The sequence below is a fragment of the Colius striatus genome, chromosome 10, assembly GCF_028858725.1.
Source record: "Colius striatus isolate bColStr4 chromosome 10, bColStr4.1.hap1, whole genome shotgun sequence".
Lineage (NCBI taxonomy): Eukaryota > Metazoa > Chordata > Aves > Coliiformes > Coliidae > Colius > Colius striatus.
The window spans coordinates 32,336,804-32,352,715 of NC_084768.1; the positions used below are offsets into that span (position 1 = coordinate 32,336,804).

Consider the following 15,912-nt stretch of genomic DNA (forward strand, 5'->3'; position numbering starts at 1 on the left):
TCCCCTCCCCTAAACAAAGCAGACTTTCAGATTAGACAAATGGAGTGAAAAATGAAGCAATGAGTTAAAACCACTTGGTACAGAAAGGAAAGGGAAGGGGGAATCATACTGACAATCCTCATTTGTTTCCCACTTTTCTTTGTCCACCCTCTTCATGCCGAGACCTTCTCTGCAAGTTGAGCAGAAGGAAGAGGAAAGGGAAGAGTCAGCCCTGGCAAGACTGGGATTTCCTTAGAAGGTTTCTATCTGGGATATCCCCGAGAGAGCTTTGCAGCTTTCACACAGTGTTACGCATAGCACACAAACTCCTTCCACTTGACCTATGTGCCTGTCACAAAAAGGACCTAACCACAACCAGATCAGGGTGTTCTGCAGTCAGCCAAGCAACACATGAAAATATTACTAATCAAAGTCAATTCTGAAAGGTCTTTCTATGGATATCTTTCTCTAAACACTGATTAGCTCTCTGGCTGACTTCTGACATTTATGAACTACTGTTTTCTAGTATCTTGTAGTAATTTTAAGGTAGCACAATTTGCCAGTTTTAACTGGGCTACTCCAACATAAAACTGGTATAGGAGAGTGGGCAGGCAAACCAAAGTACTAAACACAGTAACCTGGATGTTAGTCAGACTCCAGTGCACAACCCAATCTTACCTTGCAGTTTTCCTGTATCCTTTCTGCTCTTGTGGACTTTGGAATAGTGACAATCCCATTCTGAAAAACAGTACATCCTTACTTACTTTAACATCCTTAAAATGTACACAGTTGCAAAGAAAATCATCTCCCTCCAAATATATTTTGAGACATCCCTCATGTCTTGTGGGGACGTCTCTACAAGCAGATTATTTGCATGTTTAAAGCAGGCCCATGCTCTGGCTACTACATTCCAAATGTCCAGTACAGCTCAGTGAGCTCATGAGATACCAACAGAAGGCAAAAATACCTTCTGGTTTGATACACACAACCTGAACTAGTCATATTGGTTTCTGTCCTGAGAGAGGGAGCACGTTTTAATCACCAGCCTCCCTTACCTGTATACTCCAGCGTATGCAAATCTGTGCTGGAGTTCTGCCATATTTCTTTGCCAGCTGAATGACAGCAGGATGAGAGAGTGCTTCACCTTTAGCCAAAGGACAGTAGCCTTCAAAAACAATGTCTCTGCTCCTACAATAATCCACCAGCTCCTGAGGTCTTTGGAAAGGGTGGTATTCAACCTTAGATAAACAGAAATAACATTTCTTTTTAGTGAAACAACTCCAGAATACATTTAGTAGAAAACAACATCGATGGAGTGTTTTTTCTCTCCTGTTTACATGAGCAAATCCACTGCTTCTGCAAGACAGAGGCGAGTTACCAGTTTAGAACACACGTCAGGGATATTAACTCCACGACCATTTTGCCATTAACTGGCATGAGTTTACTAACATATGTTAGGCTTCCTCCAGCAGTAAGGTGCAGGGAGCAGCTGTCTGCCCTGCCTGCAGCTGGACTCACATTCCTGTTCTGCTGTGTTTGAGAAACACAGGCAAATGCACAGTGGAAGCCAGCTTCAGATCATTGTTACCCGTGACCTGAGCCCATCTTCTCCTCTCAAACCCACTGCCTTTCTGGTTTGTTTGGAGTTGCACAGGCAAGGGGAGGGGGCTGGGCAGTGTTTGCAAGAGGCCAACCAGAACAGTTTGCCTCGGATGAGGGCCTGACCTCGGAAGCAAAGCCTGTTGGCATGGGTTGTACATGGAAAATGCCGTACTCTGTGTGTGGTGTCACCAACAGCTTATGCAGGGAAGCAATCCCGCTGTGGAATGAAGTGCTGAGGAGACCTTTTGTTGGAAGGAAGATCACAAGTTGCCAAGAACCAGTCAAAGGAAGAAAAAGTAACAAGCTACAAAGACACAGTTGTTGGAAGCAAATGGAAACAGAAGTTAATGGAACATGAGGATCTCAGAAGAGCCACGTATTCCGTCGTGTAGCCAAAGCCAAAAGAGAACCTCTGCAATAGACCTGTGCTATTTAAATAAGTGCTTCCCAGGGTACACCTTGTAAGGAACACACCTTCCTCTGGATTCAGATGAAAATCAGTAGAGTTGTCTAAAGCACACAATGCTGTGATGTGTTTAGTGCCTGGCCCTTCCACCGATCCAGCTCTTTCGGAAGAAAAACACTCTGAACAATTACCTCAACACATGGAATCTGGAAAATTTCTTCTGCCACAAAGAGGACAAATGAACATTTCCTGCTTCTCATCTTTAGTACATGTTGTCTTTTCAGACAACAATAGCCAAGAACAATAAGCTGGCGGCTGTTCAACAGGCTGAGAACACAAGCTGTGCCCCTCCAAGGCAGGGCTGAGTCAGCCACAGCTGTATGATCTCAATTACTAGGTGCACTCGGGAACAAGGTTCAAGCCGCAGACACATCCATGTCCTCAACCTTTGATGTTTCTTGACCTTTGAGTAGCCTTTGTATTTCATGTTTATATGTGCAAGACCAGTGTTTAGGTCATACACTTATTCATTCCTTTGCACCTGAGCTGACGGGAGAAGCCTCTCATTGCCTTTACGCAGAACTACGAGGGGAAAAGAGAAAGAGCAAGGCCAGTTTCTCACTCCATTAGTACAGGAGGAATAAGGAATTTCAGTGGACATCCTTTACACTATATGTAGCAAATAACAGAGCCTGGAAAATATTAATGCTGACAAATCTGCACTGTACACCTCTATGGCATTGCTTGTACTGATATATCACTAATATCACCGCAAGCAGAGCTTACCTGCTGGTCTAATAAGACTTCTATGCAGCACAGTTCCAGGACACACCATAAGTGTTTAAAGCACACTGAGATGTCACCTGCCTGGCTCACAAGCAGAATACCCAGCAACAACTACTACCCACTTGGGAAGATTATACTTTGTGCCTTTCACCCTCAGACTTTGTGCAGTGAATTCTGGCACATGCAGTGCGTGTGTGTTGGTAGCAGCAAGAGTTCCTCTTCTCAAATACATTGCTAAAACAACCAAATGCATAAAACAGAATAAGCCCACAAGAAATGCAAATTGAAATGGAAGCTTTCTGGAGGGTTCTAGCAGCATCTGAATGCAAGGCACTGGCATCCTGAGCTGGAAGAGGCAGAGGGTAAGTGGCCAGCATGTGCTTCCCCTCCGAATAATGATTCCCACTTCCCGCCTGCCCCACCCTTGCTATTTCAGTCACCAAACTTTTCTCAGGCGAGGGCTGTCCGTCATAGGGTGGTAGAAGACTACCTTGATCTTTTCTGGCACTCTCCCGAGTGATTTGTTTGTAAAAACTGGCATTTGTTTCATAAAAGAGTTTGTAGTTGGCATTACAGAACTCCTCACAGCTGTTCCTTGGTCAGCTGCAGGGGAACTGGAAGTTGAAGGGCTGGCTTTTAGGACAGGCGCAGCGTAATGGGGAACATGATAATGATCCCGCCACAGGGACACACGGAGTCATGCCTCAGATGATGGCACACAAAAGCCTCACTCCTTCCCTTCTGCTGTGAGCTCTTTCCATCCTGTAAAGTTTGCCTGCATCTGGACTTCAGTCAGTTTCTCATTGGGAAGGCACAGTATTAGTTATTTCTCTTTATCAAACTGAAATTTAAGGCTAGAAAAGTTTCCTCTCTAGAGGAACAGTTCAGATGTGTTTACATACAACGGGCCTTGAAACACCAAAACACGCTTCTGTCCTGTAAAAGTGCACATAGCAGAGCTCAACACGAATGGCAGTGTTAACAACATCACCACACCTCTCCAAGGTCATTACACACCAATCTGCACTTCTATAAAAGTAGGAAAAAATACTGGTGAGCTTTTCTAGATGGAATTTAGAGAGGAACAGTTTATGCTTGGGTTCAGTGATTTGCTTTATTAATTAAAGAACAGACATTAAATTCTTATAAAATGGCTTATTTTCAATATCAGAACTTAATGTTTCATATAAACCCACCTGGACACATTCCTGTGTGACCTGATCTAGGTGGACCTGCTTTGGCAGCGGTGTTGGATTGGATGAGCTCTAAAGGTCCCTTCCAACCCCACCATTCTGTGACTCTGTGATATGGTTTGAGGTTAATCCAACAGTATTCATATTTGCCCTTTAGTAACCTTCAGTCTGGCAGACAGCAAAACTCAGGTGTTAGGTTCTGACAGTCACATTCTGAGCAACCTTTTTATGGCTGTTTATGACATTAAACCACACACAGCTGCCAGAAATCCTCACCATCTGTACAAGGGGAAAAGCAGGAGCTTGCACTTCAGCTATTCCAGCTCCCAGCTCTGTGTCAGCATACACACACTTTCACTGGCAGGAGCTGGTAAGAAAGGGAGCACGAACTTCCAGCACAGCTGTGGGCAGCAAACTGCAGTGAGGGAATTGCTGTCAGCATCCTGGAAGCGTGCTGTTACATAGGTGGCCAGTTTATCTGCCCAGGGCAGCAAAAAATCATTCCAAGGCTCTCACAGCACCTCCCTAAATGAGAAATCCACTGATTTTAATGTGATCATGAATGATGAATACGAAATAAGGAGGGAGCAAGAGAAAAAGTCCCCTGCAAGCATATGTAATCACCTGAGGCTTTCAGTGTTGCTCAGAGCAATTACACAGAGCATTTGAACACTTGTTCAATCCGGGGATGTGAAATGGTCAGTGCTCTTTGAATTTTACTTCTAAACTGGTTTACTATAAAAAAACTGGCAAATAGGCCATTTGTTTGTGCCTTCAAACCAGTAGTCTGTGAGAAATCAGGGGAAAAAAGGGAGAAAAGACTTACTCCTCCTGCCCCCACTTCAGGTCACCTTCCTGAGTGGTTTTCGGTATGTGTATAGAAAGGAAAAAGAAATCACATGGGTAAGGCTAGTTTGGGTGTAGTCTTTCAGACACAGGGGTGGTGAGGTGATTACTAACCAAAAAACCCCAAAGCAAAACCCCAAACCCAGACACTTTAAATGTATTTATCCACTCACCTGATTAACATGTGGAATAATCATACAGTCCTCCTTTAGTTGCTCAAGATGACTGATAAGAAAGTTGCTCACACCAATTGATCTACACAAACCTAATGAGAAACAGAACAAGAAAGAGTTTTGGGACAATCCTACCTATTTGGGAGGGTGACTTGAAAAATACCACTTTCAAAAGAGAAAATGATTACACTCATGACTGCTGTATAGCAAAATACTGCAAAGAAACACAGAAAGCCAGCACTGAAGTAGCTTGACAGTATTATCTGAGAGCGTGGTTCCGTCACACTCACACTAGGAAATCATTTTATAATCTAAACACACTGGAAACTCCCCAGTGGATAAAATCTCCAGGCTAAATTCTGGGAAAGGCTACTGTAGCATAAGCAAAGAACAATTGGACTCCACCAGAATGAAAAGAAGGAAATGGTGTTCTGAGCAGCTTGCCAAAACTAAGGAAAAGTGGAACATTTGCAGAAGACTAATAAGGTGTGAGCGACACAACACAGGGACCTGCAGCCCAGATCAACAATGCAGCACTGCTTATATCCCTGCTAGATCACTATGAGATGTTACACAAAACTCAACAGAAAAAACCCTTTAACTTTGTGCTAAACACAGTTAACAGGGAAACCAACCAGTGTAGGCTGTAGTGGTCTCTTCAGGCTGGGTGTTCTGTGGACTATGACTCCAGCTCATTTATTCAGCATGTGAACTGTCTTGATTGACTTGATCTGCATTTCAATCTGTAACTCAAGGCATGGGAACACAGAAGTCCAGTCACTGCTGTTAACCCACTATTGGGGGGTGGCCAATGTAATGTACACGCATGTGCTTATCTGTAGACACGCATGCACGTATCTACAGCAAAAGCCACAGGAATTAAGCCAAAAGTGATACTGTTTTGTTGCTTGGGTTTTTTGTTTTTCAGAGAAAATAAATAAGTCATTGGACAATGATCTTTAGAGGTCCTTTCCAACCCCTACCATTCTGTGACTCACTTAGAATTGCCAGACTCTGGGAGCTGCCTTGCCTTAAAAGCTGGAACACAGGCACATAAAGTGCTTACTAATGCAGCTGAGAGATGTGAGCACATTAAAAAATAATTCACTGGAAGTGAAAGATAATGAGAATGTTGGAGAAAAAAATCTACTTGTTATTAAAATGCCTATGTTTTATGTATAAAAACAATAACCTGCAAGTAGACTATGAACTGGGATATAAAAATGAGCTACAAGATCACGAAGTATCTTGAGTTTGCAGGTTAGATCTACCTGGACAAAACAAAGACATTAAGTTTTTCTGGTCTGTGATTTTTAATAAGTTTATTGGCAATTATTACCAACAGATTGCTAAACCCTGAAAAAGAAACCTCCTGAAAAGTTTTGCATCAGAAAAGCCATTAAGCATATAAATACAGGCAACCTGACTGCTTGCCCTGGTTTTGGCTGGGATAGACTTAATTTTTCTTCCTAGCTGGTATAGTGCTGTGTTTTGGAATTAGTATGAGAACAGTGTTGATAACACATTGAAGTTTTAGTTGTTGCTAAGCAGCACTTATCCCGAGTGAAGGACTTTTCCCCTGCTCTGCCAGTGAGGAGGTGCACAAGGAGCTGGGAGGGAGCGTGGCCAGGAGAGCTGACCCCGGCTAGCCAAAGGGCTACTCCAGACCGCAGCACATTGTGCCCAGTTTCTAAACTGAGGGGGTTGGTGGGGAGGAGTGGTCAGCAGGTGCATTGTCCATCACTTTTCCTGGGTTTTATTCACCTCTCTTTTTGTTATTTTCTTTTTTATTACTATTGTTACTATTATTATAATATTTCTAGTTATGAACACTATTCTTCTCTCAACCCACGAGGTTCACTTTTTCCCCTCTCCAGCTCTCGTCCCCATCCCACTGGGATGCTGCCTGGGGTCAAATCACAACCCTGCTCTGTTGCTTTCACCTATTTTAGCAGCACAAGCAGATAAGCTGCACAGCAGCAAAACCTGCACACACACTATCACTTTTTAACATGGCTTCTTTTGTAGCACAGAAAAAGGAGGAAAAAACCCCTAACATTGGCAACTAAAATGCTGGACAGCTTTCTCTTACAGAAGCTACCATTGTTCCAAATGTATAACATAATTAGATTATAACCTGCACTACAGTGATTTGCATAATTTGTGTGTAATCAGCCAGAAGGAGCAAAACCTAAGCTTTTGACTTCTACTGACAAACAACCCTGCAATGTCAACACTAATAAATCATTGTGCCAAAGAAGTCACAAAAACACTTGCAGCTTTAACACAATGGTCAACCTAAATATTATACTCTATTGTTGAAAGCTAGAGAGTTACAAACAACATGCTGTTACTGCCCTTCCAAAAGAAAGCTTTTCTTTCAGGCTCAAATAAAGCAAAACTCAATCACACACAGGAAATATGAAAGGGCTTATTAACAAGCCTGTCCATTTCTATAGAAAGCCAGTACTACTCTGAGATGTTTTGCTTCTAGCATACTTCTCATAGGAGACTTCAAAGTCTACCCTGCTTCTGTACTAGCAGGATGGTTCTCTTGTCAGATGACTAGTTTGTATGGGCAAAAATGAAGCTATTTACTGAGGGCACAGGAGAAGTCAGAAGAATATCTCTCTGGACTGTATGTGACAATAGTTTCAGCAATTTGTTAATATTCGTAATCCCACCCAATTTTCTGGATACTATTTAGGACAAAACCAGCTTTTTTGGTATTTCAGACAATTCAAGCACAGTTCAAATCTTAGCTGTTGTGATAGCAGGTGGTTTCAAAGGCTTTTTAATTTAGCCAGTTTAATCAGTCCTGAAGTTCATGTCTTCTGAGGTAAGAGCCTGCACTGTGCTAACTGCAGTCCCTCTAGAAGGTACACTTCAAAAGTCCCTATCTATGCTGCCTTATTTACAAAGTCAGAGAGTTTTGAGGCAGGGAGAGAAGTCATCCTCCTTATCTGCTGGAGGAAGTGAGTAGTTTTGCCCCTATGAAACCCATTTTGAGAAAGTGCAATAAACAAAGCATTTACAATTCCCCATCAGCTCACAAAGCTTATTGAGGCTTTGTCCTACTCCTTGCCACTCTGACTTCATAGGCCTGAAGGAAAACTTGGCAAGGATTCTCCTTTTATGCATGCTAAAAATTGACTGACCACAGTGGTGGAATGGAAATTTTCATCCAGCTTTGAAAAACTATCATGAAACTCTGCAAGATGCATTAGAAAACATATTGGCAAAATAACGCTTGATTATCACGGGGAACAAAAATCAGTCTTTTCTGTTCTACACAGGAAAAATCTTGGCCTCCAGCACATCAGGAATTTCACCACACTGTATTACTCCCAGCTGCTCTGAAGCAGTACATCACGTTAAAGGACTGCTTTGCAACGCAGTTGCGGATGAAACTTATGACAACCTAGAAAATGATTGGGTATGTTTTCCTTTTCTTGCTATAACCCCAAATCACACCAGGCTTGATAGGCACTGTTAGCCTTACAACAAAAAAGCATAAATATACTCTCGTGGCACCACAACATTGTTTTAGCACAATAGTGTGCCTTATCTTTCTCTAGCACTACTATGAGCTTTTATCAAACTTCTAAATGCCCCCTGGAATACGAAATGTAAAACGTTCACATCAGAAAAGGGTGTTTTTAAATGACAAAACTGGAGACTGGGCTCGTGGAGCCCATTTTCCTCCCCCGCTCTGCTGCTCTACATGAGTCAGAGCAAGAGAGAATTCCCACGTCCAGTGAACAGTGCCCATTCTGTTATATCTTCTATTGAGGTCACAGAATAAAAACACAAATGGATCTACTTTTCACAAGAGGTCAACTGCAGCAACTGTATCTCTGTTGAAGGGGGTTGCACAGGTTGGAAGGGTCTACATTCTCTCTGATATGCAGGCTAAGAGCTTCTCTGTGAGTGAATGCCATTACTCAGAAACATACAAGGTTTGATTTCAGCACAGCTTGCTAAGCCAAAGCTGTAGGCTGAGTGTGCCTCACATGCAGACTGGAAGCCAAAGCCTCCATAAATAAAGCAGGTGACTTAGAACCAATAAGGAATTGAGTTCTAAACCTATGAAATAACACATGTTCCTATTTCACACCAAAACCACCACAGAACCAAAAGGCTGCATATTCTAAGACCCACGGGAAGACTGACAAAACTGAAAACACAGAAGTCATGCTTTCTCCTCAAAGGGTTTCTTTTTATCCTATTCATTATCACAGATTAGGTGCTTATCTGCCTTAAAATTACTTTCCTGCTACTACAATTCTATGATCTCTACCCCTGCTACGGATCACCTGTAAACCGTAACAGGCTGTGAGGACAAGAGGAGAGGAGGCGTGAGCAGAGGTCAAGTTGTCAACTTCTACAACTGAAAACTCATTATAAACATTCCGTTTATACAACTGTTAGGTGCTTAACTAAACAGCACAAAGCAGCAATACTAACACTGTACTCCGTGTCTCTGACTCTGGATGCTCATTCTCACGACTGAGATGCGACACTACCTTAGTTACATCAACTAGTTTTTTCTGGAGTTGACATTGTAAAAAATCCACCAAAGAGGCTAGTTGTTTACTTTCAGAACTGAACCAATCCCCTTGAACTCAAGAGTTTTTCCACTCCTCTTACGCCAGTTTCAAGCACGTAGAATCACACTGAGAATGGAATATAGATTTTAAAAACAGGCTGAAAATACATTTTTATATCCAGAACATTCTGCAGCTGTTCACAAACAGCTGGGCAACCAAAACTGCAAAAGCAACGTGGTACACAATCAAACCCACTGTACCTGAAGTCAACAGTTCCACCACACGCTATGTGGTGCATCATCATCAGCTCAGTTAAATGCTTAAAGGCTGCTAGAATATGAATGCCTTAAATAAGGATACCTAAGAATACCTTAAAACTAGTACTTTGCAAGTATTATGGGGAGCACAGTTCTAATAATTATGTTATAACTATGATGGCACAGTTGCTTGACCTGGGATATTTTTTGGTACTTTCCTATCAGAGGGGATAATGACTCCCAACTGGTTTGAGTAACAGCAACCTGACTGGTGGCAATAAAACACTGCTGACTCACAACTGCTAATGATCTAAGGCTTAAATCCAGCCTACGCAAAACAGGTAAGTGATGCCTTTTCCTAAATCCTGTACGTTATTTATTGAGTCAAAAAAGTAATTTCAGCCCAAGTTTTCCCTTTGAATGCTATTTCAGCACTGTCCTCTTCCCAAGAGTTCCTGTGTTCACACTGCATCCTCTGGGCACTTCTGTGTGGTACACAAACGGCTATGTTTGGTTTAAGTAAGCTAAGCAAAAAGAGACTCACTTCCTAGTAGAAAAAGCAGAAACTATACACTGCAATAAATCATGAAACAAAGAAGTTTGAGGGCTTATTTTTACACTTAGAATTACCCATAAAGTCCTTATAAAGAAAGAGCAAAACATAAAAAAATGAGAAGAGACATCCAGGCAACTGTACATTTGCTCCCACTTTTACATCTGCACTAAAACGACTTATTCTACGGCGGTTTCTTACTCCCAAATAAGCTGTTGTCCATTATGAAGACTTCTTGGTGAAATCTGACATAAATATACCTAGGGTTTTTTTTTAAATGTCTTCAATTGCTGTCTTATCTGATGAACAGGGTGTGGTGCAACTAACATCCTCACCAACTGCAACCACTTTCAACCCATGAAAACACATCTCTGAACTGTGTTTCTGGTAACAAGCCCCGAGACGTCTTTGTCTGCACAGAGAGAATACTACACACAATGTAAAAAAAGGATGTGTTGCATGGAAAATGAGTTACTTGCTTTTACTTACGAAAACTTCAGTACAACTTATGTACACACATTCACACATAACTTCAAGCAACATAAAACACTCTCCAACGTAAACATCTTGTGGAGCTGTAACAAATGCTTGTGAATTGTCAGCTGTTCACCATTTGACGATATGAGCATGGCTTTAAAGTATATATTTTTAGTAGAATTAAAGCAGAATATGTCACCTAGGAAAGGATGCACCAGAAATGTGTGCCACCTGCACAAGAATTGTATTGGGTTTAACTGAACCCTCACTCATGCTTTTAAGAACTGATAGAAAACGGAGGAAGATGATGACTGAACTAAGCCCAAAGATGAAAGAGACAAGAATATTGTTAAGCTTCACTTCTGAAGATTATTTAACTAAACTATTAATGGAATAATTGGATATTTTGAAGAGCATTCCTCTGTGTCTAACAAAATGGCATGTTAACACATTAAGGAATTGCTGATAGCAGTGTGAGTATTGCATGTGAGCATAAACTGCACGGTTTATGTGAAAAAGATAAGCAAGAAGTTTTACTCTTAGTAAAAAAGGGACTGAGTGCCAGTGGGATCTGAACCCAGAGCAACCACCACGTTAGTGCCCCTGCCAACTCCAGGCAAAAGCTGGCTGGAGGCCCTCATGCTTCCCAGCATTTTTAGATGGAAGGACAAGTAATCATGAGCATGTGTGTATGAAAAGCTTGCTGAGATGATGGGCTAGCCACAACGCCAAAATCAAGGTCATTAAAGGCACTGCATATGGAAAGGGTCATTTTGCTCGGAGCGGACCAATTACCAGGGAGCATATATAATGACTATTCATGATGTCAAAGCAGCTTGCCACACTGCTTTCATCTGCCAGCAGATAAATGCCTGTATAAGAATGCTGCAGCTGTCAAGGGAATATTTGACTCAATGTATGTATCTTGGAATGGGTTCTGTAGGCAGCCTGGCCTCTGTCCTGAGCTATTGGAGAGGATAATTCCACAAAATGACAACGTATGAGACCACAAAAATTCCAACCATAGCCTTGATATTACAAGCATCCCAGTTGATTTCATCTGTTACAACAGAACCAGTTATTATACGTCTCACTGACCAAAATTAGGGGGTTTTTTTTCTTTTCCTTTTCCCTCAGCACTGTTTATCCCATAACTCTTTAAAGGAAAACATGGATGGAGGCTGTAGAACAAAAACACACATCCAGAATTCTCTGCCTCCCAACACTGCAGTGTGGACTGAGACTTCTGTTTTTAAAATGGGAGTTTTGAGTGCAGCTAGAATCTTTATGCTACACTGGCAGGTACATACTACAATTTACTAAAAATAGTAAAGAATATAATGATTATTCTCTCTCATTCATCTGTTTCTAATACTCAACAGAAAGAAGCTGCAATGATCAATCAGCAGGAACTGCTGCAGTTCCTTGGGAGCTTTTCCCACCAGAAAATCTTCTGATCGTGTGGGCTGACAACCAAGACTGGGTGCAGAACTCTGATCTCTGACCTACCCTAAAAAGATGTCCCAGCTCCCTCTGGAAGCAAGGCTGGGCTCAAACACATGCAAATCCCAGGGGCTGAAGACTTAGGAAAGAGAGATTGTATGACAAAATAGAAATCTCTGCACCGAATCCCTTCTGCTAAGGCATGTGTGCAAATCACGGACCAAGCACTACTAGAATTCATTCACACGAGGAATAAGCATTCTAACATACATTCTGTGTCATCTGGGGAATGTACTAAGCTTGTTTCTAAGCTTGGGTTCACGTTGTGGAATGACACAATCGCTATAGGTTTGTGTACCATTGTAAATATGTATCTGCTTTCATGGACCGAGACTGTATGATATTTTCACCTGGAGAGATATTAAGGGAAACCAGCAAATGTAATGTCTGGGCTCTGGCTATACAACAGGAATGCTAAAAAAGCAAGCTAACAGCATAATCTTGCCTTGTTTGCAGGGAAAAGGGGATAGAGTGTAAAAATACAGAGATTTCAGGTTAAAGAAGGAAAGATGCTGGTAGGAATAAGAAACGTAAGGATTTAGCCAGGAGAAAATGAAAGATCGGCATGTTTAGCCAAAGACCGTAGCTCAAGGGCAAACCAGAAAGACACAGGACCACATTCTGGACATAACTCAGAAGGATTAAAAACATCTGAAGCTGGTAAAACTTTTAGGCTGTGTGATTTTAACACAGATAATAAATGCATTATGTCATAGTGTTACGGTAAAGGACAACAATGGCTTCAGAGTCCCTAGGAGTGGTTTTGGGTGTGCTCTCCTGTCATCATCTCCCTCACAAAAAAAAAAGCTTACAAAAAATCCACAGAATTCTGGGAAAATCTCTAACAAATACTATTCAGAGTCTCTCTTTCAATTGTTCCTGTTTCCAGGTCAAATTGTATCAAGATAAGAGCTTCTTTTGCAAACTGCTAATGTCAAATTTCTTTTGATGAAGCACAAAACCAATACAGTGGTAAGCCACAGAGGGGATTTTCACTCACAGCAAAGGATCCCTCTTGCCACCTGAATCTATTCTTTTCTATTTATGAGAATATTCCAAAGTTACAGCTCAACTCTAAACTTTCATTAGCACTATATATATGGGAAGCACTACTAAGCAGTCAAGGATTAAGAAACAGCAAACTTAGAGGCCCACACATCCCAGTGAATGCACACCTACCAGTTTACACACCAATTTCATTGGCAAATGCTGCATTCAAGTAACAATAAACCTGCTACTTCTTCTGCATCCAGAGTTTTGTTTAACTTTCTATGCAAGTTTTCTGATCCCTACAGTATTTATTTTAACAATTCTGATGAAGAGTTCAGTTGTGCTTTTATAACATGTCACACACAGAGTTCTTATCTGGGGGCAGAGTCCTATAAATGAGTGTATGCCAACCCAGACAGTGGCACAGACCCCACAACCCCTGGTCTATCCTCAGTCAGCTGTCTGAGGAGATAGTTCAGGTCAGGAGCCCTGCAAGTGAAACGGTGATTCAAGGTCTTTCAGTCACACAGATGAAAGAAGACTCAGGTCAATATTGAGATCTTTTAACCATCTCATGTCTCTTGCAGATAGATATGCATTATCAGTCCCATAACAGAAACCATTTTTCCCCCCATGGAGAACAGTGTTTACTGTCACTGCACTTTCAGAAAGCTGTCAGTGTGGACTCAGCTACCTGCTAAATCCATTACCAAGTTACACAATGTATCTGCTTTGTGAACTGCCTGCAGAAGTATGTTACTTATTTCAATGGCCAAGCTTTTAATTTCTACTACTTTTTTGTCCAGAATAAACATGTCCTAAAAAAAATAAACAAGTTCAAAGACAAAAGAACTCATCTGTTCAGTACAGGACTTCCATTTTTTCTCCCAAAAAATGAAGACAATTTTTCTTTTCCTCAAGTAAGGATTTTGACAAGATCCTACATTCAACTCATATCAAGGCTAACATGCTGCTCACACAGCAAGTCACATAAAGACATGCAGCAAGTGTTTAATCTTCAGTGGAAAGCCTAGTGGTTACCCACACAAATAAATGATTTCACATTTTCCTCAGGAATCATTGCATTTCCATGTCCAAGTGGTTGACGTTTACGTGTCCTTTCAGTAACACATGGTTATGGTGAAGACCTACAGGGTCTGTATCCCACACAGCAAAAATGTGGAGGCTGATGCTCCAAGGCATTGGACTGAATCAGACTAATACGTTTACCTTTCCCTGCAGATGATCTAACTGAGGTAATTTAGACAATCAGGGCTGGAAAACTTAGGCTCAGCTAGATCAGTGAGTCCACCAAATACTTAAATTCAGAAAAAGACTGAAGGAGCAACGTGCAAATTGATACAACTTGAAGAAATATAACTGCAAGAAAAATAACACAGTCTGTCTACATTAGAATTCCTTCTGATAAAACTGGTTTCCATCATCTCACCTTTCTCATAGAGCTCCTCCATTGCTCTCCAGGTTTCTGCTCGCACCTCTCGATTACTTTTACCTGGAACATGTGCATCAGGCCAGTGTATCAAATAAAGATCTACAAAAGAAACAGAATCAGACTACTCATCCAAGTGTCCAAAGCAAAACAAACACCATGTGAAACAGCATTTTCCCCTCCACAATGGCCCCAAAGCGGTTCAATCAAGAGTTGCAGTTACTGCTCCAGAATCATCACTGCACACACACATCTAGTTTCAGTACATGAAATCTACATTTCACAAACAACTAAAGGTAACAGAAGTTGCACGTGTCACAGGTTTAGGCTTCTGTAATCAGGATTTCATGGTCACACATGCACTTAATAGCCCCATTTAAATCAAAGGTATTTTGGCCATTGGAACTAAGACTGGACAGATGCTGAAATGCTACAAGATGTCAAGTTTATAGAAGATAAACACATTTGGTGCTCCCACTGATATTTCATAAAGCATCAGTGGTGGGTCTGATTTTCTTCCTATTTCCATGTATGAAATGCTCTTGAAAAAAACCCACAACATATTCCTTCATGCAAGTTTAGGTGGGTTTTTTTTGGCTGTAATTCTGTGACAACATTTGTGACTTTTTTAAAAGCATTAACAAAATACTAATGGAATAAAGTGATGCTTTATGACAGTCTATGAAATGTCAGCACAACTTCTAACACAATTAAGATTTACTGCTGATAAAGTTATCCAAGCAGTTACTGAAACTGGCTCTCAGGAATGCATTTTTGTGTGCTGTCTCCAAGTAAGAAAAGACTATTCCTGTACTGAAAAAGGAAGCATTTCCAACTCCCATTAAAAACTGAGAAATGTCCAAGTATCAGACTCTGAGTTCCAAACCACATTACCTTTATAAGTTCATAGACACTACTAGAAAGGAAAAACTCAGGAGATACTTGGAAAGCAATCACAGAATGATTGGGATAGAAGGGACCTCTTGAGGTCATCTAGTCCAGCCCCTGCTCAAGCAGGTCCAACTAGATCAGGTCACACACGAACGTGTCCAGGCGGGTTTGGAAACCTTGCCTCCACGCCCTCCCTGGGCAGCCTGGGCCAGGGCTCCCTCAGTCACACAGGAAAGAAGTTTTTTCTTAAGTGGAA

General features: G+C 41.5%; 1 protein-coding gene across 4 annotated transcripts in view; it reads right to left on the reverse strand.

Annotated features, from left to right (window-relative positions):
- Positions 1-15,912, reverse strand: part of LOC104553923 (uncharacterized oxidoreductase ZK1290.5) — a 40,520-nt gene that overhangs the window by 6,613 nt on the left and 17,995 nt on the right. For 3 of the 4 annotated variants that reach the window (XR_009819354.1, XM_062003549.1, XM_010196753.2), the window contains exons 3-6: positions 14,766-14,867; positions 4,986-5,077; positions 1,035-1,217; positions 658-717 (exon numbers count right to left, since the gene is read on the reverse strand). Coding sequence is in view for 3 of the 4 variants with exons in the window: in XM_062003549.1 (XP_061859533.1) it covers positions 658-717; positions 1,035-1,217; positions 4,986-5,077; positions 14,766-14,867 (437 nt within the window). In the remaining variant the exon portion in view is untranslated. The remainder of the gene's footprint in view (positions 1-657; positions 718-1,034; positions 1,218-4,985; positions 5,078-14,765; positions 14,868-15,912) is intronic. The other variant, XM_062003551.1, reaches the window with a different exon arrangement.